The following is a 27941-nucleotide window of genomic DNA, read 5'->3' as shown; positions in this document are numbered from 1 at the left end:
CCATTCCCATTCTGATATGTCTATCCATGGCCTCCTCTACTGTCAAGATGAAGCCACACTCAGGTTGGAGAAACAACACCTTATGTACCGGTTGGGTAGCCTCCAACCTGATGGCATGAACATTGACTTCTCCAACTTCCGTTAATGCCCCTCCTCCCCTTCTTACCCCATCCCTGATATATTTAGTTTTTCCCCCCTCCTTTTTCTCTCTTTCTGCCCATCACTCTGTCTGTTCTCCATCTCACTCTGGTGCTCCCCTCCCCTTTTCTTTCTCCCTAGGCCACCTATCCCATGATCCTTTCCCTTCTCCAGCTCTGTATCCCTTTTGCCAATCACCTTTCCGGCTCTCAGCTTCACCCCACCCCCTCCGATCTTCTATCATTTTGTATTTTCCCCTCCCCCTCCTACTTTCAAATCTCTTACTATCTCTCCTTTCAGTTAGTCCTGACGAAGGGTCTCGGCCCAAAACGTCAACAGTGTTTCTCCCTGTAGATGCTGCCTGGCCTGCTACATTCTACCAGCATTTTGTGTGTGAAACTTAATGAGTTGGCGCCTTTAGCTTATCTTTTTCTACTAACCCATCACTAAGGAATAAGTAAGAAATAACTATAAAGTTGCAATTATTTACTTGACTTTGGTGTATTGTCTGATATTTGTGTTGCAAGCATGTACTGGGGGGGGCATTACACCGTATTTACACTGAAGTATAGCACTATTGGCAGAGTGACGACAGTTCACCCTAGGCGAACGGGGTAAATTGGGGGCACGGATGCTACAAGGGTATAGATAGAGTAAATGCAAGCAGGCTTATTCCGCTGAGTTAAGGGTGATTGGTGAGAAGTTAAAGAAGAATGTGAAAGGAAACTTCTTCACTCAGAGGGTCATGAGTGTGTGGAATGAGCTGCCAGCACAGGTGGTGCTTGCGAGCTCGATTTCAACATTTAAGAGAGGTTTGGATAGGTCCATGGATAGTCCTGGCATGGAAGGCTGTGGCCCTGGTGCAGGTCAATTAGAGTAAGCAATTTAAGTGGTTTTGACATGAACAAGATGGGCTGAAGGGTCTGTTTCTGTGCTGCACTTCTCTATGACTCTTGTGGTTCTTTTTATTTGTCTATGAAAGTTAATCAAGTTGTAGATATTGTGCACAAACACGAAAAAATCTGCAGGTGCTGAAAATCCAAAGCAACACACACAGAATGCTGAAGGAACTCAGCAGGCCAGGCAGCATATATGGAAAAGAATGAACAGTCGATGTTTCTCACCAAGGCCCTTCATTTGGCCTGACTGATGAAGGGTCTCAGCCTGAAACGTTGACTACTATTGTACCTGTGCAATGTTTATTAATGTACAGTTTGTTTTACCACGGATATTTGGGGTATTCCATGACAAGATCCAATTCAATAACTTTATTTTATTTCCAACATGCAGTGATGAAGCCCACGTTTCCTTTGAATTTCTTAAATGCATGTCTTTATTTTTTTCACTTGAACAGAAGGAAATAAAAAATGCTCAAACTCTGCTTCAAAGCAGCCAGCCCAGCCTGGAGGAGCAGATGAAAGATGAAAAGGTAACCCATACTCAGAACACAAATAAATTGTGCAAAAGGCAGTCATACTTCATTTTATATTTGGCAATTTGGTTCATATTGTTAAAGTACCAAAGTACTTTAGAAAGGGCAGGTCCTGTTTGACAAACTTACTGGAGTTCTTTGAGGACATAATGAGTGCAGTGGATAGAGGAGAACAGGTGGATGTCAAATACTTGGATTTCTAGAAGGCGTTCGATACGGTGCTGTACAAGAGACTCATGAATAAGATACAGATGCATGGAGTCGGAGGAAATGTATTGGCATAGATAGTGGATTGGTTAACTGATAGAAGGCAGAGAGTTGGGTGTTGGCAGTCAGTGGTGAGTGGGGTGCCGCAGGGGTTGGTGCTGGTCCCACAGCTGTTTACCATTTACATTGATGAATTGGAAGAGGGGACTGAGAGTAGCGTAGCAAAATTTGCTGATGACACTCTAGTGCAAAAGCAAATTGTACAGAAGATGTAGAGAGTCTGCAGAGGGATATAGATAGGTTAAGTGGTTCACTTTAGTAGGTCAATTATGATGGCAGAATAAAATATTAATGGTAAGACTCTTGACAGTGTGGAGGATCAGAGGGATCTTGGGGTCTGAGTCCATAGGACGCTCAAAGCAGCTGCACAGGTTGACTCTGTTTAAGAAGGCATACAGTGTATTGGCCTTCATCAATCGTGGAATTGAATTTAGGAGCCGAGAGATAATGTTTCAGCTATATAGGACCCTGGTCAGACCCCACTTGGAGTACTGTGCTCAGTTATGATTGCCTCACTACAGGAAGGATATGGAAGCCATAGAAAGGGTGCAGAGGAGATTTACAAGGATGTTACCTGGATTGGAGAGCATGCCTTATGAGAATAGGTTGAGTGAACTCGGCCTTTTCTCCTTGGAGTGAAGGAGGATGAGAGATGACCTGACAAAGGTGTATAAGATGTTGAGAGTTATTGATCATGTGGATAGTCAGAGGCTTTTCCCCAGGGCTGAAATGGCTGCCAGAAGTGGACACAGGTTTAAGGTGCTTGGGAGTAGGTACAGAGGAGATGTCAGGGGTAAGTTTTTTATGCAGAGAGTGGTGAGTGCGTGGTATGGGCTGCCGGCAACGGTGGTGGAGGCGGATACAGTAGGCTCTTTTAAGAGACTTTTGGATAGGTACATGGAGCTTAGAAAAATAGAGGGCTATGGGAAATCCTAGTAATTTGTAAGGTAGGGACATGTTGGGCACAACTTTGTGGGCTGTAGGGCCTGTATTGTGCTGTAGGTTTTCTATGTTTCTATATTTCTAAGTGAGTGGGCCAAGGTCTGGCAAATGGAATACAACATTGGTAAATGCAAGATCATCCATTTTGGAAGGAATAATAGAAGAGCAGACTATTATTTAAATGGTGAAAGATTACAACATGTTGTTGTACAGAGGGACTTGGGAGTGCTTGTGCATGAATCGCAAAAAGTTGGCTTGCAGGTACGACAGGTTATTAAGAAGGCAAACAGAATGTTGGCCTTAATTGCTAGAGGGATTGAGTTCAAGAGCAGGGAAGTCATGCTGCAATTATATGGGGTACTGGTGAGGCCGCACCTGGAGTGCTGTGTGTAGTTCTGGTCTCCATACTTGAAGCATATTCTAGCTTTGGAGGCAGTGCAGAGGAGGTTCACCAGGTTGATTCCAGGGATGAAGGGGTTAACCTATGAGGAGAGGTTTAGTCACCTGGGACTATACTCTCTGGTGTTCAGAAGAATGAGAGGGGATCTTATAGAAACATACAAAATTTTGAAATGGATAGATAAGATAGAAATAGGAAAGTTGTTTCCATTGGTAGGTGAAACTAGAACTAGTGGAGTGATGAATCTGTGGAATTCTCTGCCCAGGGAAACACTTGAGGCTTCTTCACTAAATATATTTAAGATATAGGTAGATAGATTTTTACATAGTAGGGGAATTAAGGGTTATGGGGAAAAGGCAGGTAGATGGAGCTGAGTTTAAGGACAGATCAGCCATGATCTTATTGAATGGCGGGGCAGGCTTGATGGGCCAGATGGCCTACTGCTGCTCCTATTTCTTATGTACAGTGAAAAGCTTTGTTTGGAATACTATCCACACAATGAACAAGTAATAATAGAATGCCAAATTAAGTGGTGCATTCACAAAGTGCAATGAAGGTAGACAATAAGGTGTATGGCCATGGTGAGGTAGATTGTGGGCCAAGAGTTCATTTTAGCACACAACAGGTCCATTCAATAGTCATGCAAAAGCAAGAACGCAGCTGACCTTCAGCCTGTTGGTAAGTGTTTGTATCTTCTGCCTACTGGGAGGAAAGACGAAAATATATTTGCAGTAAGAAGGGACTTTGATTATGTTGGTTACTTTACCAAGGCAAAGACGGTTAGGATTAGGGTTACCTTAACCCAAGGCAAAGTACGTGGATGAGAGGCTTTTTCTTGAGATCTGCTGAGCTTTCTTGCAGTCTTGATCAAAATAGTTACCATACCAAATGGTTTATTTACTTAAAGTTATTTGGTTAGTGTCCATTAGTTTGAACTGTAGTTATACATGTTTTAATAGTTCATTTTTTATCTTACAGATTAAAGGAGCCTTGAAGCTTACTCTGGTAAGGAAGCATTAGTGAAAACTAGTGGAATGTGTCATAAGACCATAAGATGTAGGAGAAAAATTGGCCCATTTGGCCCATCGAGTCTACTGTGCCATTTCATCATGGCTGATCCAATTTTCTTCTTGGCCCCAATCATCTGCCTTCTCCTCATAACCCCTCACGCCCTGACCAATCAAAAGTATATCAACCTCTGCCTTAAAATATACATGAAGACTTGACCTTCACAGCTTCTCTGGCAAAGAATTTCCACCGACTCACCAGTCTTTGGCTAAAGAAATTCCTTTTCAACTCCATTGTAAAAGGACACTCCTCTATTCTGAGGCGGTGTCCTCTGGTCCAAGACTCACCTACCATAGGAAACATCCTCTCCATATCCACTTTATTGAGGTCTTTCACCATTTGATAAATTTCATTGAGGTCACTCCTCACTCTTGAATTCCAATGAGTGTAGGCTCAGAGCCATCAAATGCTTTTCATATGACAAGCCATTTAATCCTGGGATCATTTTCATGAACCTCCTTTGAACCCTCTCCAGTTTCAATACATCCTTTCTTTTTTTGTAATCTATTTTTTTATTGAAGTTCATCATCAAACAAACATTTCCATAAGATGTATTTCAGACATTGTACATATATATCATATAATCATATATATCACAAATCTCCACAAAGTATTTATCTGAGGTATACACTTATAGAAAAGAGCGGAAAGAAAAAACAAGCAAAAGGAAAGAACTATGTACAAGGAGGGAGTGATCTTTTTTTTTTACAACAGATTCATTGATTTGTGAGAATAAAATCAGGCCTATGAGGCATTATGTAGTTAAACCATTTTTCCCAGTATGAATCAAATTGTTCCAGCTTATGGTTAACAGATGCTGTTATCTTCTCCATTTTGTAAATGTCCATTGTAATTTCCATCCATGTATTTAAAGTTGGGCTCTCCTGTGATAACCATTTCCTAGTAAGAGTCTTTTTACCAGCCACCAACAGTATATTCATTAAATATTTATCTCTTTTCAACCATTCTTGAGGTATATATCCAAAATATATGGTCTTACTCTCTAAGGGTATTTCACATTTAAAGATGTCTTGTAGGGCATTGTGTATTCCCCCTCCAATAGTTTTTGATAATAGGGCAGTCCCAAAAAATATGATAATGATTTGCATTTTGATTTCCACAATTTCTCTAGCAAACAGGGAGGTTACTATCATAATGGGATTTCTGAGAGGGTGTAATAAAATATCTTATCAAGTTTTTCCATCCAAACTCCCTCCATTTCTGTGAACTGGTACACTTCCATTGATATCTCCATGCTGTTGTCCATTCTTCCTCAGATATAATTATCCCTCCTTCCTTCTCCCATTTTGTTTTAATGTATGAAGTCGAATGTCTTTTAAGATTTGACAACCCTTTATACATGCTTGAAATGATTCTACTACCATTATCTGATTTATATGCTTTTCTAAAGAGCTCTATCAAGCATGTATTTGCCTTGGTCACATTTTTAAGCGTCTTATTAACATATTGTCACATCTGTAAATATCGATAAAAATCTTGTTTTTCTAATAAGTGTTTCTCTTGAAGCATTTCAAAACTGAACAGTGTTCCTTCTTTCATTATGTTGCAAAGAACTATTATTCCTTTAGCTGTCCAGTCCTTAAATCTAGCATCCAGTTTATTTGGTGTAAAATCCAAGTCATATGCACACCATTTAAGAATTGCAATATCTCCCTCTAGATTATATTCTTTTATAGTAGTTTTCCATATTTTAAGAGTCAGTTTCACCCATGAGTTATCAGTAGTATTTATGGACCTTTGCAGGTTGTTATCAGCCAAAATTGCTTGTATGGGGATGGGAAGTACCTGCTCTTCAATGTTTTTCCATTGGGCGTCATATGATGGGTTACACCAACATATCACAGCTCTCAACTGTGCTGCAAAATAATAATCTCTAAGAGAAGGTAGACCCCATCCCCCCTTTTTCTTTGCTAATTACAAAGTTTTGAGATGAACTCTAGGCCTTTTACCCTGCCAAATATACCTTGATAGCATCTTGTTCCATTCATTGAATTGTCTGTAGTGAGATGCTGAAGATGTTCTATAGGTCAGTTGTGGAGAGCGCCCTCTTCTTCGTGGTGGCGTGTTGGGGAGGAAGCATTAAGAAGAGGGACGCCTCACGTCTTAATAAGCTGGTAAGGAAGGCGGGCTCTGTCGTGGGCAAAGTACTGGAGAGTTTAACATCGGTAGCTGAGCGAAGGGCGCTGAGTAGGCTACGGTCAATTATGGAAAACTCTGAACATCCTCTACATAGCACCATCCAGAGACAGAGAAGCAGTTTCAGCGACAGGTTACTATCGATGCAATGCTCCTCAGACAGGATGAAGAGGTCAATACTCCCCAATGCCATTAGGCTTTACAATTCAACCGCCAGGACTTAAGAACTTTTTAAAAGCTATTATTAATGCTTTTTGAGATAGTGATTTAGATGCATATCATATTTTTTTACTGAGTTAAGTATTGTATGTAATTAGTTTTGCTACAACAAGTGTATGGGACATTGGAAAAAAAAAAGTTGAATTTCCCCATGGGGATGAATAAAGTATCTATCTATCTATCTATCTAATCTCTATTGGTAGGGTCTGAAAGAGATATAACAGTCTGGGCAGTATATTCATTTTAATAGACTCAATCCTTGAACTGAGACTGAAAAAAGGAATCAAGTTCCATCTTGCCAATTCTTCCTTAATTTTTTTAATATAAAGGCTGATAGTTACATTCTTATAATTTTGCCAAATCTTTTGGCATAATGATGCCCAAATATTTGAAAGACTCTGTGTGCCATGCCCAGGGGTATCAACTTTCAATTTCTCTTGGTGGGCTATAGTAATATGAAAGTAATTGGGTTTTATCTTTGTTGATCTTGTATCCTGATAATTGACCATATTGTTCAAAGGATTGCATCAATTTAGGTAAAGAGTATGTTGGTTGCCCTAGATAGAACAAAATGTCATCCGTATAACAAGCCAATTTATGCTCTGTCCCTTTAATAGTAATTCCCCTGATATCTTCATTTTCTCTGATGTATTGAGCTAATGGTTCCAGATATAACACGAAGAGTAGCGGTGACCATGCACAACCCTGTCTCGTGCCCCTTTCTAGGGTAAGACTATTTGATAAATATCCATTGATTTTAATCCTAGCAGTAGGATTGTCATATAGTGTCTGTATAGTTTTAATAATTGTGTCTTGGAAACCAAATCTATGTAAACCTCTGTGAAGAAAATTCCAATTAACCGAATCAAATGCTTTTTCAGCATCCACGCTTACCACTATTGCTTCGATTTTATTTTTTTGTATCTGATCCATAATGTGAGGTGTCCTTCGTATATTGTCTTGAGTCTGGTGTGTTGTATAAAACCTGTCAGATCGTTACGTATCAGTATAGGTAGAAACTCCTGTAATCATTTGGCCATGATGGAGGTAAATAATCTATAATCTACATTAAGAACGGATATTGGTCTAAATGACCCGCATTCCATTTTATCCTTGCCTTCTTTCGGTATAGCTGAGATTATCGCTTCCTTCCAACTGGGTGGCATTTGTGCCTTTTTTAGAGCCCAGTTCAGTCTGGGGAGTAAAACAGGAATTAACTCATTTTTAAGTTCTTTGTACCACTCTGCCGTATACCCATCTGATCCTGGTGACTTGCTTAATTTAAGCCTACTAATTGCAGCTTTTAATTCAACTTCAGTTACGTCAGCAGTCATCGTTCTATTTTGTTCTTCGCTTAAAGTGGGTAACTCTAGAGAATTCAAGAAGGTGTCAATTTGGGTTATGCTTTCCCCTGGAACTTTGGAATATAGAGTTTTGTAAAAGACTGCAAAAGCTTCTTGAATTTCACAGCTTATTTTTTATTATTTTATTATTTTTATTATTTTATTAAATCCCAAATTCTATGAATTGTATTTTCTGCTATCATTTTTTCAGTTTCCATGCCAGTATTTTCATAGATTTCGATCCACTTTCATAATGTCTCTGTTTCAGAAACATTGTTTTTCCTGATTTCTTGCGTAGCCAAATTATTTATTTCATTCCTAATTCTTTTAATTTCCCCTAATGTATCCTGTGCCAAATTCAATTTGTGTTTTTTCTCTAGTTCGTTCAGCCTATTTTGTAATTCCTCTAATGTTTTATTCCTTTTTTTTTCTTATATGAAGATATCGCTATAATCTTCCCTCTTTAGACCGCCTTCAGAGTATCCCATAAAATGGGAGGTGAAACCTCTCCATTGTCATTAAATTCTAAGTAGAGACCAATTTCTTTTTTAATTTGTTCCTTAAAGTACGGATCATTGAGTAGACTTGAATTTAGTTTCCAAATAGTATTCTTTGGTTGTAGGTCAAAATCAAGAGATAAATATATAGGTGCATGGTCACTTACATCTATTGTCCCAATTCCACAGGTGTTTATTTTGTCTTTGTCTTTTCCAAATGTTATGAAATAGTCTATTGTATATACAGAATGGCAAGCAGAATAATGAGTATAATCCCTTCTGTCGGGGAAAAGGTCCCTCCATATATCAATTAAACCAACATCCTCAAAAAGTGTATTAACTTTCTTATGTAAAGATTTTGTTTCATAGGTTTTTCTATTGGAAGAGTCTAAGTTTGGTTGTAATTGTAAATTTAAATCTCCCCCACATATCAGGAGACCTTCTGTTTTCGCTACCATAATATCAGTAAATTTCTGAAAGAAACCAATATCACTTCCCGGGGGTGCGTATATATTCAATAGAGTAACTGAATTGCCGTCTATATTCCCCCTTATCAGAATATATCTGCCCTCTTTATCTCCCATTTTGAATACTTTTTCAAAATTTAGCTTACTTGAGATAAGAATAGCAACTCCTCTCCTATGTCCTGATTTATATGAGGAGAAAAACAGATTAGTGAAGCCCATTCTCTTTAGTTTTTTATGCTCATTATTCACTTAAATGAGTTTCCTGTAAATGTACTACATGGGCTTGTTCTTTTTTCATTTTGGATAAAATTCTCTTAAGATTGTTTGGATTTAATAGCCCATTGACATTAAAAGAAATGAATTTTACCTTGTCCTTAGCCATCTGTATTTATCTATCAACGTATCATTGAAATTAGAATAAAACTTAATCGATCTACTTCCTGAACAAATAAAAACCAAGAAACTGAAATAATAACAAAAATGGCAACGAACGTGTGATTCCAAGGCTGAGGTCTCTAGTAGATGACCCTGCGTTGAGCTAGAGGAAATGTCTAGCTGTGGGGGATAATCCCTCCTACTTGTGAGTTGAGGGCCCCCATTGCAGTATTCATAAAAGTCAGTGAACAAATCCATTACACAGAAAAGATTTCCCTGTGTACTCCTCCTATATATATATAGATATATACACACACACACACACACACACACACACACACACACACACACACACACACATATATATATATACTAATTTTGGTGGGGAAAAAGGAGTAAGTGAGCAAGTAAAGAATAACAACTAAGTAGTATAAAATCCACATAATAATAAGTATTTCTCGAGATAGGTATATCACCGTGTACTTTTGCTTCCCTTCAGCTTTTCAAGATTTTTAAAGTTAGCCAAACCTTATGGCTCTTCTGAAGGGGGTGCGGACTGTCTTTGGGAAACTCCCTGTCTCTTCCTGATAAATTTCTCTTGGCCTCCTCCCGTCTCCTGCCTTCTCGATTCTCACATTATTTCCCAAGCAGAGCGGGATAATTCTTCAGTCAGGCTTTCCCTCGTTTTGGTCATGCTGACGGGCAACCCTCTAGCCTTCTTGTCTGTAGTCGCCTCTTCCACTGTCTGTTACAACCGCGTCCAGTTGTCAGAAAACACTCAAAGTTTAGCAGGGTACGGAGTTTGAAATCTGATCTTATTTTGCTTTAGTACTCGCTTTACTTCGGAGTGTTCTTTGTGTTTCTGGAGGACCGCAGGGGGGTAATCTTGTTCGAAATATATTAATTTATCCTCTAAAAACACTCTCTTCTTACCCCAGGCCCTTGGTAGAATCTCCGCCTTGGTGCTGTACCGAAAGAATTTAATTATTATTGAGCGTGGCTTTCTATCCTGGGTAGGTTTTGGGACTATTGCACGGTGGGCTCTTTTGACTTCCAGCTTCATAGCCGGGGGAACATCCAGCGCGTCTCGCAGTAACTTTCTGACAAACTCTGTCATAGACGAGCCCTCCGCTCCTTCGGGAACATTGTAGATTCTGATATTTTTCCGCCGTGATCTTCCCTCCAGGTCAAGCAGTTTGCCTCCTTGGTGATGTAATATTTTTATTGTCTTACTCAGTATCTGTTCCACGTTTTGAACGTGATTTTCCACCTTCTCAATTCGAGTCTCTGCCACCGCTATTTTTTGATTAACGCTGGCGAGCTCTGCCTTAATATCACGGAGCTGCTGCTTTATTTCTTTCAGCATTTCGAACATATTTGCTGCTTTGCCTGAACGAGGCCCAGTGTCCGCCTCGCTAGTGACTTAAAGCTGCCATTCTCGATAATGACGTCACCGGAAAAACTCAATACATCCTTTCTAAGATAAAGGGCCCAAAAGTGTTCACAATACTCCAAATGAGGCCACACCAGTGCTTTATAAAGTCTCAACATTGCATCCTTGCTTTTATTTTCGAGTCTTCTTGAAATGAATGCTAACATCACCTTTATCTTGTTCACCACAGACTCAACCTGTAAATTAACCATGAGAGTATCTTGCACAAGGACTCCAAGTACCTTTGCACCTCAGTATTTTATATCTTCTCTCTATTTAGAAAATAGTCAATCCTTTCATTTCTTTTACCAAAGTACATAACTATACACTTCCAGACAGTGTATACCATCTGCTATTTCTTTGTCCATTCTCCTAATCAGTCTAAGTCCTTCGGTAGCTTCTACTTCCTCAAAACTACCTGTCCCTCCATCTGTCTTCATATCATCTGCAAACTTTACAACAAAGCCATCAATTCCATCATACAAATTATTGACAAATAACATGAGAAGAATTGGTCCCAACACAGACCCCTGTGGAACACCACTAATCACTGACAGCCATTCAGAAAAGGCTCCCTTTATTCTAACTCTTTGCCTTCTGCAAATCAACCACATGGATAAAGTTAGAATCTTTCCTGAAATACCTTGGGCTTGTAGCTTATTAAGCAGCCTTGTATGGCACCTTGTCAAAGGCCTTCTGAAAATCCAAGAACACATAATCAACCAATACTCATTTGACTATCCTGCTCGTTGTTCCTTTAAAGAATTCTATAAGACCATAAGACAAAGGAGCAGAAGTCGGCCATTCGGCCCATCGAGTCTGCTGCACCATTTTATCATGAGCTGATCCATTCTCCCATTTAGTCCCACTCCCCCCCACCTTCTCACCATAACCTTTATGCCCTGGCTACTCAGATACCTGTCAATCTCTGCCTTAAATACACCCAATGACTTGGCCTCCACTGCCGCCCCTGGCAACAAAGTCCACAGATTCATCACCTTCTGGCTAAAAAAATTTCTTCACTTCTCTGTTCTGAATGGGTGCCCTTCAATCCTTAAGTCATGCTCTCTCATACTAGACTCCCCCACCATGGGAAACAACTTTGCCACATCCACTCTGTCCATGCCTTTTAACATTTGAAATGTTTCTATGAGGTCCCCCTTCATTCTTTTAAACTCCAAGGAGTACAGTCCAAGAGCAAGCAAACGTTCCTCAATATGTTAACCCTCTCATTCACGGAATCATTCTAGTGAATCTTCTTTGAACCCTCTCCAACGTCAGCACATCCTTTCTTAAATAAGGAGCCCAAAACTGCACACAGTACTCCAAGTGAGGTCTTACCAGTGCCTTATAGAGCCTCAACATCGCATCCCTGCTCTTATATTCTATTCCTCTAGAAATGAATGCCAACATTGTATTTGCCTTCTTCACCACCGACTCAACCTGAAGGTTAACCTTAAGGGTATCCTGCAGGAGGACTCCCAAGTTTTGTTGCATCTCAGAACTTTGAATTCTCTCCCCATTTAAATAAAAGTCTCCCTGTTTATTTCTTCTACCAAAGTGCATGACCATACACTTTCCAACATTGTAATTAATTTGCCACTTCTTTGCCCATTCCCCCAATCTATCCAAGTCTCTCTGCAGACTCTCTGTTTCCTCAGCACTACCAGCCCCTCCACCTATCTTTGTATCATCAGCAAACTTAGCCACAAAGCCATCTATTCCATAATCCAAATTGTTGATACACAACATAAAAAGAAGCGGCCCCAACACAGACCCCTGTGGAACACCACTGGTAACTGGCAGCCAACCAGAATGGGATCTCTTTATTCCCACTCTCTGTTTCCTGCCAATCAGCCAATGCTCTATCCACGTATGTAACTTTCCTGTAATTCCATGGGATCTTATCTTGTTTAGCAGCCTCATGTGCGGCACCTTGTCAAAGGCCTTCTGAAAATCCAAATACACAACATCCACTGCATCTCCCTTGTCTAGCCTACTTGTAATTTCCTCCAAAAATGGCAATAGGTTTGTCAGGCAGGATTTTCCTTCAAGGAAACCATGCTGAGTTTGGCCTATCTTGTCATATGAATCCAGGTACTCCGTAACCTCATCCTCAATCGACTCCAACAACTTCCCAACCACCGATGTCAAGCTAACAGGTCTATATAATTTCCTTTTTGCTTCCTTGCCCCCTTTTTAAATAGCGGAGTGACATTTGCAATCTTCCAGTCCTCCGGAACCATGCCAGAATCTATTGACTTTTGAAAGATCATTGGTAATGCCTCTGCAATCTCCACAGTTACTTCCTTCAGAACATGAGGGTGCATTCCATCTGGTCCGGGAGATTTATCCACCCTTAAACTATTCAGCTTCTTGAGTACCTTCTCTGTCTTAATTGTGTCTGCGCACACTTCTCTTCCCTGACACCCTTGAGTGTCTGGTATACTGCTGATGTCTTCTTCAGTGAAGACTGATGCAGAATACTCATTCAGTTCCTCTGCCATCTCCTTATCTCCCTTTTCAATTTCTTTAGCATCATTTTCTATTGGTCCTATATCTACTCTCACCTGTCTTTTACTGTTTATATACTTGAAAAAGCTTTTAGTATCCTCTTTGATATTATTTGCTAGCTTCCTTTCATAGTTCATCTTTTCCCTCTTAATGACCTTAGTTTCCTTTTGTAAGCTTTTAAAAACTTACCAATCCTCTGTCTTACCTCTAATTTTTGCTTCCTTGTATGCCCTCTCCTTTGCTTTTACTTTGGCTTTGACTTCTCTTGTCAGCCACGGTTGCATCCTTTTTCCATTTGAAAATTTCTTCTTTTTTGGAATATATCTGTCTTGCACCTCCCTCACTTCTCGCATAACTCCAGCCACTGCTGCTCTGCCGTCTAAATACACTGGAATTTAGAAGGATGAGAGGGGATCTGATTGAAACATATAAGATTATTAAGGGATTGGACACACTGGAGGCAGGAAGCATGTTCCAGCTGATGGGTGAGTCCAGAACTAGAGACCACAGTTTAAGAATAAGGGGTAGGCCATTTAGAACAGAGATGTGGAAAAACTTTTTCACCCAGAGAGTGGTGGATATGTGGAATGCTCTGCCCCAGAAGGCAGTGGAGGCCAAGTCTCTGGATGCATTCAAGAGAGAGTTAGATAGAGCTCTTATAGATAGCGGGGTCAAGGGATATGGGGAGCGGGCAGAAACGGGGTACTGATTGTGTATGATCAGCCATGATCACAGTGAATGGCGGTGCTGGCTAGAAGGGCCGAATGGCCTACTCCTGCACCTACTGTCTATTGTCTATTGTTTTTCCTGCTAGGGTCCCTTTCCAGTCAACTTTGGCCAGTTCCTCTCTCATGCCACTGTAATTTCCTTTACTCCACTGAAATACTGACACATCGGATTTTGGCTTCTCTTTCTCAAGTTTCACAGTGAACTCAATCATGTTACAATCACCGCCTCCTAAGGGTTCCTTTACCTCAATCTCTGATCACCTCTGGTTCATTACATAATACCCTAGTGGGCTCAACAGCAAGCTGTTCTAAAAAGCCATCTCATAGACATTCTACAAGTTCTCTCTCTTGAGATCCAGTGCCAGCCTGATTTTCCCAGTCCACTCGCATGTTAAAATCCCCCACAATTATCATAACACTGCCCTTCTGGCAAGCCTTTTTAATTTCCTGTTGTAATTTGTAGTCCACATCTCTGCAGCTGTTAGGAGGCCTGTATATAACTGCCATCAGGGTCCTTTTACCCCTGCAATTTCTTAGGTCAACCCGTAAAGATTTTGCACCTTCCGATCCTATGTCACCTCTTTCTAATGATTTAATATCATTTCTTACCAATAAAGCCACGCCACCCCCTCTGCCTACCTGCCTATCCTTCCGATACACCGTGTATCCTTAGATGTTCAGCTCCCAGAGACGTGCATCCTTTAGCCACGTCTCAGTGATGGCCACAACATCATACCTGCCAATCTGTAGCTGTACGACAAGATCATCCACCTTATTCCTTATGCTGTGTGCATTTAAGTATAACACCTTAAGTCCAGTATTTGGTACTTTTTGCTTTGATTGCACTGCAACTCATCCCAATGGCTGCAAATTTGCCCCATCACCTGTCTGTCCTTCCTGACATCTTTACTGCTCACTAGCTTAGATTTATTTCTGTTTTTTCCCCTCCTCCGCTCTATCATTCCGGTTCCCATCCCCCTGCCAAATTAGTTTAAACCCTCCCCCTGCCAAATTAGTTTAAACCCTCCCTAACAGCTCTATTAAACCTTCCTGCCAGGATATTGGTCCCCTTCCGGTTCAGGTGTAACCCGCCCTTTTTGAACAGGTTATACTTCCCCCAGAAGAGAACCCAATGATCCAAGAATCTGAAACCCTGCCCCCTGCACCAGTCTCAGCCATGCATTCATCTGCCTGATCCTACTATTCTTGCCCTCGCTAGCATGTGGCACAGGTAGCAAAATGATGTACTTGTTGCTGAGGGGGGCAGCCACAGGGGTGCTCTCCACTATCCAGGCATTTCCCTTCCCTCTGCTGACAGTCATGCAGTTTTCTGACCCCTGTAGCCTAGGGATGACTACCTCCCTGTAGCTCCTGTCTATCACCTCTTCACTTTCCCTAATAAGCAGTAGGTCGTCAAGCTGCAGCTCCAGATCTCTAACATGGTCTCTGAGGAGCTGCATCTTGGTGCACCTGGCGTAGATGTGGCCATCAGGGAAGCTGGAGGTCTCCCAGGATTCCCACATCTGACACCCTGAACAAAGCGCTAATCCTGCAGACATGCTACCTAATTCTACAGGAGTGAAACAAGGAAAAATAAGTCTACTCACCCACTTACCTCACCAAACATATGAACTTTTTAAACCATTAGCTTGTACCTTTAGCTGTGTGAGCCCTGCTGTTCCTCAGTCTGTCCGGGCCGATTCGCCAAGGGGAGTAAAAGAGTTGGTGCCTTTCTCTCGCCTCTTCCCAGTACCGCCAAAGCCCTACACTCTGCTGCCACTCACTCCGCTGCCCACTGTATAGGGTGGTCTTTTTAAACTCACCACGCTGTCCTGTCTATGTCTCACACCTGCACAGTCTCGCCCTTCTTGTACTCTTAAGTTTTTTAAAAAACTGCTCTCCTTCAGAATTTAGCTCTCACGCTGCCCTTCTTGTCCCGCTCCAGAAAAACAGATCAAATGGATTGTCAGGCAAGATTTTCCCTTGAGGAAACCATGCTGACTACAGCCTATTTTATCATGTGCCTCCAAGTATCCTGAGACCATATCTTTAATAATCGACTTCAAAATCTTCCCAACCACTGAGGTCAAACTAACCAGCCTATAGTTTCCTTTCTTTTGCCTTTCTCCCATCTGGAGTGACCTCCAGGTTATTACCTAACCGCGTCCAGTTCATTACCTAACACCCAATCCAGTATAGCTGACTCTATGCTAAGCTCAACAGCAAACTGCTCTAAAAAGCTAACTCTTGGGCATTCAACAAACTCATTCTCTTGAGATCCACTACCAACCCGATTTTTCCCAATCAACCTGCATATTAAAATCTCCCATGACTACCATAACATTGACCTTTTGACTCGCCTTTTCTATTTCCTGTTGTAACCTGTGGTCCACCTCCCAGCCACTATTGAGAGGCCTGTATATAACTGCCATCAACGTCCTCATACCCTTATAGTTTCTTAACTCAACCCACAAGGATTCAACATCTTCCAATCCTGTGTCACATCTTTCTACTGATTTGATGCCACTCTTTGCCAGTAGAGCGATACCACCCCCTCTGCCTGCCTTCCTATCCCTCTGATATAACGTGTAACTTTGGATATTCAGCTCCCAATCATCCTTCAGCTACAATTTAGTGATGGCCACAACATCATACCTGGCAATCTGTAACAGTGCAACAACATCATCTACCTTATTTCTATACTACACTCATTTAGGTACAACACCTTGAGTACAGTATTTGCTATCCTTTCTGATTCTGCAACCCTGATGATTTGATACCCAGCCTGTTAACTGCAACTAAGTCCCCTCACCTTTCTGCCCTTCCTGACAGTCAGACTGTATGCTATCTTTACTTTTTTACCACCTGTCCTATCCTGAGTCCCTTCACTCTGGTTCCCACCCCCCCTGCCAAATTAGTTTAAACCCTCCCCAGCAGCTCTAATGAACCTGCTTGTGAGAATATTGGTCCCCCTCGGGTTCAGGTGCAACTTGTCACTTTTGAACAGGTCATACCTCCCTAAGGAGATCCCAATTATCCAAGAACCTGAAGCCCTGCCCCTGAACCAGCTTCACAGCCGTGCATTTATTTGCAAAATCTTCCTGTCTCTACCCTCACTGGCGCATGGCACAGATAACAATCCAGAAATTACTACCTGGGAGGTCCTGTTTCTCAGCTTTCTACCTCGTTCTCTAAATTCTCCTTTTAGGACTTCAGTGCTTTTACTTCCCATGTCATTGGTACCAATATGTACCAAGACATCTGAATGCTCCTCCTCTCTCTCCAAAATGTTGTGGACTAGATCTGAGACGTCCCTGACCCTGGCACCTGGGAGGCGACATACCATTGCTATTGAGGCCCCTATCACTACCACTCCCTTCTTCTCTCTCTTTTCCTTCTGCACCATGGAGCCATGCTCAGTGCCCATCACCTGGTCATCATGGCATTCCCCCCAGGAGGTCATTCCCCACAAATGGATCCAAAGCAGAAAACTTGTTTTTAAGGGGAATGGCCACAGGGGTGCTCTGCTCTAACTGCTTATTTCCATTTCTCCGGACGATCACACAGATACTCGCCTCCTGCAACTTTGGGGTGACCACATCATAGAAACATAGAAAACCTACAGCACAGTACAGCCCCTTCGGCCCACAAAGCTGTGCCGAATGTGCCATACCTTAGAACTACCTAGGCTTACCCATGGCCCTCTATTTTACTAAGCTCCATGTACCTATCCAGAAGGCTCTTAAAAAACCCTATCGTTTCCACCTCCACCACTGCCGCCGGCGCTCACCACTCTCTGTATATATTTTTTAAAAACCCTAACATCTCCTCTGTACCAACTTCCAAGCACCTTAAAACTATGCCTTCTTGTGGTAGCCATTTCAGCCCTGGGGAAAATGCCTCTGACTATCCACACAATCAATGCCTCTCATTATCTTGTGCACCTCTATCAGGTCACCTCTCATCCTCCATCACTCCAAGGAGAAAAGGCTGAGTTCACTCAACCTATTCTCATAAGGCATGCTCCCCAATCCAGGAAACATCCTTGTAAATCTCCTCTGCACACTTTCTATGGTTTCCACATCCTTCCTGAAATGAGGCAACCAGAATTGAGCACAATTCTCAAAGTGGAGTCTGACCAAAGTCCTATATAGCTGCAACATTACCTCTCGACTCTTAAACTCAATCCCTCGGTTCATAAAGGCCAATACATTGTATGCCCTCTTAACCACAGAGTCAACCTGCGTAGCAGCTTTGAGTGTCCTATGGACTCAGACCCCAAGATCCCTCTGATCCTCCACAATGCCAAGAGTCTTACCATTAATGCTGCATTCTGCCATCATATTTGACCTACCAAAATGAACCACTTCACACTTATCTGGGTTGAACTCCATCTGCCACTTCTCAGCTCAGTTTTGCATTCTATTGATGTCCCATTGTAACCTCTGACAGCCCTCCACACTATCCACAACACACCCAACCTCTGTGTCATCTGCAAATTTACTAACCCATCCCTCCACTTCCTCATCCAAGTCATTTATAAAAATCACAAAGAGTAGAGGTCCCAGAACAGATCCCTGAGGCACACCACTGGTCACCGGCCTCCATGCACAATATAACCTGTCTACAACCATTCTTTGCCTTCGGTGGGCAAGCCAGTTCTGGATCCACAAAGCATTTTACCCTTGGATCCCATGCCTGCTTACTTTCTCAATTAGCCTTGCATGGGGTACTTTATCATGCCTTGCTAAAATCCATATACACTACACCTATGGCTCTACCTTCATCACTGTGCTTAGTTACATCCTCAAAAAATTCAATCAGGCTCGTAAGGCACAACCTGCCTTTGACAAAGCCATGCTGACTATTCCTAATCATATTCCTCTCCAAATGTTCAAAAATCTTGCCTTTCAGGATCTTCTCCATCAACTTACCAACCACTGAAGCAAGACTCACTGGCCTATAGTTTCCTGGACTATCTTTACTCTCTTCCTTAAATAAGGAAACAACATCCGCAACCTTCCAATCCTCCGGAACATCTCCCGTCATCATCAGATGCTCAGCAATCTCCTCCCTCACTTCCCACAGTAGCCTGGGGTACATCCTATCTTGTCCCAGTGACTTATCCAATTTGATGCTTTCCAAAAGCTCTAGCACATCCTCTTCTTAATATCTACATGCTCAAGCTTTTCAGTCTGCTGCATGTCATCCCTACAATTGCCAAGATCCTTTTCTGTAGTGAACACTGAAGCAAAGTATTCATTAAGTACCTCTGCTATCTCCTCCTGTTCCATACACACTTTCCATTGTAACACTTCATGGGTCCTATTCTTTCACGTCTTATCCTCTTGCTCTTCACATACTTGTAGAATGCCTTGGGGTTTTCCTTAATCCTGTTCGCCATGGCCTCTTCTGCCTCTCCTAATTTCATTCTGAAGCTCCTTCCTGATAGCCTTATAATCTTCTAGATCTCTATCATTACCTAGTTTTTTGAACCTTTCATAAACTTCTTTTCTTCTTGACTAGATTTACAACAGCCTTTGTACACCACAGTTCCTTTACCCTACCATCCTTTCCCTGTTTCATTGGAACGTACCTATGCAGAACCCCACACAAATATCCTCTGAATATTTGCCACATTTCTTCCATATGTTTCCCTGAGAACATCTGTTTCCATTTTATGCTTCCAAGTTCCTGCCTGATAGCCTTATATTTCCCCTTACTCCATTTAAACATTTCCCTAACTTGTCTGTTCCTCTCCCTCTCCAATGCTATGGTAAAGGAGATAGAATTGTGATCACTATCTCCAAAATGCTCTCCTACTGAGAGACCTGACACCTGACCAGGTTCATTTCCCAATGCCAGATCAAGTACAGCCTCTCCTCTTGTAGGCTTATCTACATATTGTGTCAAGAAACCTCCCTGAACACACCTAACAAACTCCACTCCATCTAAACCCCTCACTCTAGGGAGATTCCAATCAATATCTGGGAAATTAAAATCTCCCACCACGATAACCCTCTTATTATTACACCTTTGCAGTATCTGTCTCCCTATCTGCTCTCCTGTCCCTGTTACTATTGGATGGTCTATAAAAAATATTTCTTCGGCAGTTTGAATGGGGCACGACTGCACAAGCGTGTGAAGTTCAGCCTGTGAGACAGCGGGAGAGTTTAAAATGCGAGCAGATTAACGGAGCGGGTGACGGAGTAATGGGAGACAGAGTAGGAAGGCTTTGGGTCGAGAGGCTTCAGCGAGCAGAGGCTGAGGATGAGCTTGCTCCCAGTGAGGTAAGGCTGGGTAAGCTCTTCTAATTAATCTAATTAACTTAGAAGTAGGTAATGGAGGCAGCAGTTTGGGCAGTCGGGTGCTCTGTTTGCAGTATGTGGGAAGTAAGGGCAAGCACAATTGTCCCTTATGACTAAAAGGTGCATCTAGCTGAAGCTCCTGACAAACCGAGTTAGGGATCTGGAGCTGGAGCTGGATGAACTTCGGATCATTCGTGAGGCAGAGGCAGAAGTAGACGGGAGTTTCAGGGAGATAGTCACCCCTAAGAGTCAGGAGACAGGTAGCTGGGTGACTGTCAGGAGAGGGAAGGGGAATAGACAGGAAGAGCAGAGCACCCCTGTGGCCATTCCCATCAATAATAAGTATACCATTTTGGATACTGTTGGTGGGGACGACCTACCAGGGACAAGTTGCAGTGGTCGCGTCTCTGTCACCAAGGCTGGACTCTCAACTCAGAAGGAAAGGAGGGAAAAGAGGAGAGCAGTAGTGATAGAGGTTTCATTCGTTAGGTGGACAGATAAGAGGTTCTGTGGGAGAGATCGAGATTCCCGGATGGTCTGTTGCCTCCCTGGTGCCAGGGTCCACGATATCTTGGATCAAGTTCTCTGTATTCTCAAGAGGGAGGGTGAGCAGCCAGATGTCATGGTCCATGTAGGGACCAATGACGTGGATAGGAAGAAGGAGGAAGTCCTGCAAAGAGAGTTTAGGGAGTTAGGTGCAATGTTGAAGGATAGGAACTCCAGGGTTGCAATCTCAGGATTGCTACCCGTGCCACGTGCTAGTGAGGCTAGAAATAGGAAGATAATGTAGCTAAATACGTGGCTAAGGAGTTGGTGCAGGAGGGAGGGCTTCATGTTTCTGGACAATTGGGCCTTGTTCCAGGGAAGGAGTGACCTGTTCCGATGAGACGGGTTGCACTTGAACTGGAGTGGGATTAATATCCTTGTGGGAAGGTTTGCTAGTGCTGCTCCAGGGGATTCAAACTAGATTTTCAGGGGGAGGGGAACCAGAGTGTTAGAGCAGATAGTGAGGTCGAGGAGGATAAAGTTCTGCAAGGAGGTTAAAGAACTGCAAGTATACTGCATGGACTAAAGCAAGATCTAACATATAAAGAGGCTTTGAGGAAAGAAGCAGAATAAAGGGTGTAAAGGTAGTAAGGTAGAAGGGCTAAAGTACGTGTACGTCAATGCAAGAAGCATCAGGAACAAAGGTGATGAACTGAGAGCTTGGATACATACATGGAATTATAATATAGTGGCCATTACAGAGACTTGGCTGGCACCAGGGCAGGAATGGATTCTCAATTTTCCTGGATTTTAGTGTTTTAAAAGGGATAGAGAGGGAGGGAAAAGGGGAGGAGGGGTGGCATTACAGGTCAGGGATACGATTACAGCTGCAGAAAGGGTGGGTAATGTAGCAGGATCCTCTTTTGAGTCAGTATGGGTGGAAGTCAGGAACAGGAAGGGAGCAGTTTCTCTATTGGGAGTATTCTATAGGCCTCCTGGTAGCAGCAGAGATACCGAGGAGCAGATTGGGAGGCAGATTTTGGAAAGGTGCAAAAATAACAGGGTTGTTATCATGGGTGACTTTAACTTCCCTAATATTGATTGGCATCTGATTAGTTCCAATGTTTTAGATGGGGCAGTGTTTGTTAAGTGTGTCCAGGATGGATTCCTGTCACAGTATGTTGACAGGCCAACGAGGGGGAACGCCATACTAGATCTAGTATTAGGTAATGAACCGGGTCAGGTCTCAGATCTCTCAGTGGGTGAGCATCTGGGGGACAGTGACCACCGCTCCCTGGCCTTTAGCATTATCATGGAAAAGTATAGAATCAGAGAGGACAGGAGAATTTTTAATTGGGGAAGGGCAAATGATGAGGCTATAAGGCGAGAACTTGTGGGTGTGAATTGGGATGATGTTTTTGCAGGGAAATGTACTATGGACATGTGGCCGATGTTTAGGGATCTCTTGCAGGATGTTAGGGATAAATTTGTCCTGGGAGGAAGATAAAGAATGGTAGGATGAAGGAACTATGGGTGACAAGTGAGGTGGAAAATCTAGTCAGGTGGAAGAAGACAGCACACATGAGGTTTAGGAAACAAGGATCAGATGGGTCTATTGAGGAATATAGGGTATCAAGAAAGGAGCTTAAGAAGGGGCTGAGGAGAGCAAGAAGGAGGCATGAGAAGGCCTTGACGAGTAGGGTAAAGGAAAGCCCCAAGGTATTCTTCAATTATGTGAAGAACAAAAGGATGACAGGAGTGAAGTTAGGACCGATTAGAGATAAAGGTGGGAAGATGTGCCTGGTGGCTGTGCAAGTGAGTGAGGTACTCAATGAATACTCCTTTTCGGTATTCACCAATGAGAGGGAACTTGATGACGGTGAGGACAATATGAGTGAGGTTGAAGTTCTGGAGCATGTTGATATTAAGGGAGAGGAGTTGTTGGAGTTGTTAAAATACATTAGGATGGATAAGTCCCTGGGGCCTGATGGAATATTCCCCAGGCTGCTCCATGAGGAGAGGGAAGAGATTACTGAGCCTCTGGCTAGGATCTTTATGTCCCCGTTGTCCACGGGAATGGTACCGGAGGATTGGAGGGAGGTAAATGTTGTCCCCTTGTTCAAAAAGGATAGTAGGGATAATCCGGGTAATTATAGACAAGTGAGTCTTACGTCTGTGATGGGAAAGCTGTTGGAAAAGATTCTTAGGGATAGGATCTATTGGCATTTAGATCAGGGACAATCAGCATGGCTTTGTGAAGGACGGATCGTGTCTAACAAGCCTGATAGAGTTCTTTGAGGAGGTGACCAGGCATATAGATGAGGGTAGTGCAGTGGATGTGATCTACATGGATTTCAGTAAGGCATTTGATAAGGTTCCACATAGTAGGCTTATTCAGAAAGTCAGGAGTCATGGGATCCAAGGAAGTTTGGCCAGGTGGATTTAGAATTGACTTGCCTGCAGAAAGCAGAGGGTCGTGGTGGAGGGAGTACATTCGGATTGGAGGATTGTGACTAGTGGTGTCCCACAAGGATCGGTTCTGGGATCCCTACTTTTTGTGATTTTTTTTTATTAACGACCTGGATGTAGGGGTAGAAGGGTGGGTTGACGTTTGCAGATGACAGAAAAGTTGGTGATGTTGTGGATAGTGTAGGGGATTGTCTACAATTGCAGAGTGACATTGATAGGATGCAGAAGTGGGCTGAGAAGTGGCAGATGGAGTTCAACCCGGAGAAGTGTGACGTGGTACACTTTAGAAGGACAAACTCCAAGGCAGAGTACAAAGTAAATGGCAGGATACTTGATAGTGTGGAGGAACAGAGGGATCTGGGGGTACATGCCCACAGATCCCTGAAAGTTGCCTCACAGGTAGATAGGGTAGTTAAGAAAGCTTATGGGGTGTTAGCTTTCATAAGTCGAGGGATAGAGTTTAAGAGTTGCGAGGTAATGATGCAGCTCTATAAAACTCTGGTTAGGCCACACTTGGAGTACTGTGTCTGGTTCTGGTCGCCTCACTATAGGAAGGATGTGGAAGCATTGGAAGGGTACAGAGGAGATTTACCAGGATGCTGCCTGGTTTAGAGAGTATGCATTATGATCAGAGATTAAGGGAGCTAAGGGTTTACTCTTTGGAGAGAAGGAGGATGAGAGGAGACATGATAGAGGTATACAAGATATTAAGAGGAATAGATAGAATGGACAGCCAGTGCCTCTTCCCCAGGGCACCACTGCTCAATACAAGAGGACATGGCTTTAAGGTAAGGGGTGGGAGGTTCAAGGGGATATTAGAGGAAGGTTTTTCACTCAGAGAGTGGTTGGTGCATGGAATGCACTGCCTGAGGCTGTGGTGGAGGCAGATACACTAGTGCAATTTAAGAGACAACTAGACAGGTGTATGGAGGAGTTTAAGGTGGGGGGATATATGGGAGGCAGGGTTTAAGGGTCAGCAGAACATTGTGGGCTGAAGGGCCTGTACTGTACTATTCTATAGATACCCAGTAGAGTTATTGACCGCTTCCTATTCCTAACTTCTACCCACAGAGATTCCGTTGACAACCCCTCCATGATTTCCTCCTTTTCTGCAGCCGTGGCACTATCCCTGATCAACAGTGCCATGTCTCCACCTCTTTCGCCTCCATCCCTGTCCTTTCTGAAACATCTAAAGCCTGGCACTTGAAATAGCCATTCCTGCCCCTGCACCATCCAATTCTCTGTAATGGCCACAACATCATAGCTTCAAGTGCTGATCCACGCTCTAAGCACCGCTTTGTTCATAATTTTCCTCGCATAAAAATAGACACATCTCAAACCATCGGTCTGAACGCGTACCTTCTTTATCACCTGTCTATCCTCCCTTTCGTGCTGTCTCCAAGCTTTCTGTTTGTGAGCCAATCTCCCTTTCCTCCGTCACAACACTTCATTTCCTACCCCCCAGCAATTCTAATTTAAACTCTTCCCAATAGCCTTAGCAAATCTCTCTGCCAGGATATTGGTCCCCCTGGGATTCAAGTGCAACCTATCCTTTTTGTACAGGTCACACCTGCCCCTAAAGAGGTCCCAATGATCCAGAAATCTGAATCCTGCCCCTGCCCCTGCCCCAATCCCTCAACCAGGCATTTATCCTCCACCTCATTCACTGTCACGTGGCACAGGCAGTAATCCCGAGATGGCTACCTTTGAGGTCCTGCTTCTCAACTTACTTCCTAACTGCCCATAGTCTGTTTTCAGGACTTCCTTCCTTTTCCTACCTATGTCGTTGGTACCAATATGTACCACGACCTCTGGCTGTTCTCCTTCCCACTTCAAGATATCATGGACGCGATCTGAAAAATCCTGTTTCTCAGCTCCACCCATATGGTCTCAGTAGACAAGCCCTTTAATCTTTCCTGCTGAAGCACTGCTGTAATATTTTCCCTGACTAGCAAAGCCCCCCCCCCCCCACCCCCCACCCTTCATCCCTCTGCCTCTATCACGTCTGAAACATCAGAACCCTGGAAGATTGAGCTGCCAGTCCTGCCCCTCCTGTAGCCAAGTTTCAGAAATGGCTATGATGTCATAATTCCATGTGTCAATCCAGGTCCTCAGCTCATCTGCCTTTCCCACAATACTCCTCGCATTGAAATATACACATCTCAGAAGATTATTACCACCACACACAACCTTACTATTTGTGACTTTGCATGAACTACTAACATCATTTATTTTTACCCCCGTTCCACTATCTACTCTGGCACTCTGGTTCCCATCCCCCTGCAAGTCTAGTTTAAACCCTCCCCACTAACACTAGCAAACCTCCCTGCAAGTATATTGGTCCCCTTGTAGTTCAGGTGTAACCCGTCTCTCCTGTATAGGTCCCACCTGCCCCAGAAGAGGTCCCAATGATCTAGGAATCTGAAACCCTGCCCCCTACACCAGTTTCTCAGCCACATGTTCATCTGCTAGAGCATCCTACTCTTACCCTCACTGGCACGTGGCACAGGCAGCAATCTGGAGATTACTACCCTCGAGGTTCTGTCTTTCAACTTCCTACCAAGCTCTCTGTACTCACTCTTCAGGACCTCCTGACTCTTTCTGCCTATGTTATTGGTATCGATATGTACCACGACATCTGGCTGATCACCCTCCCACCTCAGAATGCTGTGCACGCGATCAGAGACATCCCTGACCCTGGCACCCGGGAGGCAACAAACCAGCCGTGAGTTGTGTGTCTTTAATTGTAATTGTAGTTAATATATTCATTTATAATTACATAGACTAATTAACCATATAACAATTACAGCACGGAAACAGGCTATCTCGGCCCTTTTTGTCCATGCCGAACGCTTACTCTCACCTAGTCCCACCTACCTGCACTCAGCCCATAACCCTCCATTCCTTTCCTGTCCATATACCTATCCAATTTTTTTTTTCAAATGACAAAATCAAACCTGCCTCTACCACTTCTACTGGAAGCTTGTTCCACACAGCTACCGCTCCCTGAGTAAAGAAATTCCCCCTTGTGTTACCCTTAAACTTTTGCCCCCTAACTCTTAAATCATGTCCTCTTGTTTGAAACTCCCCTACTCTCAATGGAAAAAGCCTATCCATGTCAACTCTATCTATCCCCCTCATAATTTTAAATACCTCTATCAAGTCCCCCCCTCAACCTTCTGCGCTGCAAAGAATAAAGACCTAACTTGTTCAACCTTTCTCTGTAACTTAGGTGCTGAAACCCAGGTAACATTCTAGTTAATCTTCTCTGTACTCTCTCTATTTTGTTGACATCTTTCCTATAATTCGGTGACCAGAACTGTACACAATACTCCAAATTTGGCCTCACCAATACCTTGTACAATTTTAACATTACATCCTAACTCCTATACTCAATGCGCTGATTTGTAAAGGCCAGCATACCAAAAACTTTCTTCACCACCCTATCCACATGAGATTCCACCTTCAGGGAACTATGCACCATTATTCCTAGATCACTCTGTTCTACTGCATTCTTCAATGCCCTACCATTTACCATGTATGTCCTATTTTGATTAGTCCTACCGAAATGTAACACCTCACACTTATCAGCATTAAACTCCATCTGCCATCTTTCAGCCCACTCTTCTAACTGGCCTAAATCTCTCTGCAAGCTTTGAAAGTCTACTTCATTATCCAGAATGCCACCTATCTTATTGCACAGTGACTTTTTAAATTTCTAGTTATTTCTGTCAGTGTCCAGTGGTGAGGTAGTTTATGTAATACCCATTTCTTTATGTAATACAGAGAAATATGAGGCATGTTAGAATGGAACAGCAGTTATCATGAGGGACTTTAACTTGCCTATAGATTCGGTGAATCAAGTTGGTTGAGGCAGCCTCGAGGAGGACTTCGTAGAATGCAACCATGAACAGCATGTTACTAAACCTACAAGGGAACATGCTACCTTAGATCTGGTCCTGTGCAATGAGACAGGTAAAATTAGTGATCTTTTAATTAGTTATCTTGTAAAGTATGATTGAGTTTCTCATACAAATGGAGGGTGCAGTGGTTCAATCTAAAACCAGTGTATTATGCCTAAACAATGGAGACTACAATGTGATGAGGGAGGATTCGGCTAGTGTAGACTGGGAGCTCAGGCTATATGGTGGGACAGTTGAGGAACAGTGGAAGACTTTCTTTTCTTTTTCAATCTTTTTATTAGTACTAATAATATTATGAACAAAATACAATTGATATATTAATAAAGGGATTACAAACATACAAATTCCCATTACACATGAAAGAATACATAAGCAATGATTACAGTATAAATAAGTTTTCCCAAAACATGAACCATACAGTATATGTATGAACAAGGTAAATCTAGATATTTCATAATATATAATATAAAAAAAAGAAAAAAATATATTTGTAAAATTGACTAAACTACTAATCTAATATCTAAAGAAAAAAAAGCAAAAAAAGAAAAAAAAAAAGAAAAACTTAAAAAAAGAGGGGAAAAAAAGGGCTGTTTATAATATCTCACAAGAATACATAAACATCAATGTCGTCAACTCCGATCCTCTCAACATAAATAAGATTAAAGCTGAAAAATCCAATAAGCTTGGAACAGGGTCATATTACATCATATGAAAATATTGAATAAATGGTCTCCATATCTTTTCAAATTTAATAGAAGTATCGAATACACCACTTC

At 42.5% G+C, this 27941-nt stretch overlaps 1 protein-coding gene across 4 annotated transcripts in view; it reads left to right on the top strand.

The window, feature by feature from the left end:
- The window catches only part of sfxn4 (sideroflexin 4), a 103756-nt gene that overhangs the window by 15159 nt on the left and 60656 nt on the right, over nt 1-27941 (top strand). For 3 of the 4 annotated variants that reach the window (XR_012096149.1, XM_073027884.1, XM_073027883.1), the window contains 3 exons: nt 1493-1567; nt 4158-4184; nt 20093-20269. Coding sequence is in view for 3 of the 4 variants with exons in the window: in XM_073027884.1 (XP_072883985.1) it covers nt 1493-1567; nt 4158-4184; nt 20093-20269 (279 nt within the window). In the remaining variant the exon portion in view is untranslated. The remainder of the gene's footprint in view (nt 1-1492; nt 1568-4157; nt 4185-20092; nt 20270-27941) is intronic. The other variant, XM_073027885.1, reaches the window with a different exon arrangement.

Source organism: Hemitrygon akajei, chromosome 23 (genome assembly GCF_048418815.1).
Source record: "Hemitrygon akajei chromosome 23, sHemAka1.3, whole genome shotgun sequence".
NCBI lineage: Eukaryota > Metazoa > Chordata > Chondrichthyes > Myliobatiformes > Dasyatidae > Hemitrygon > Hemitrygon akajei.
This window is presented reverse-complemented; position numbering and strand designations above follow the sequence as displayed.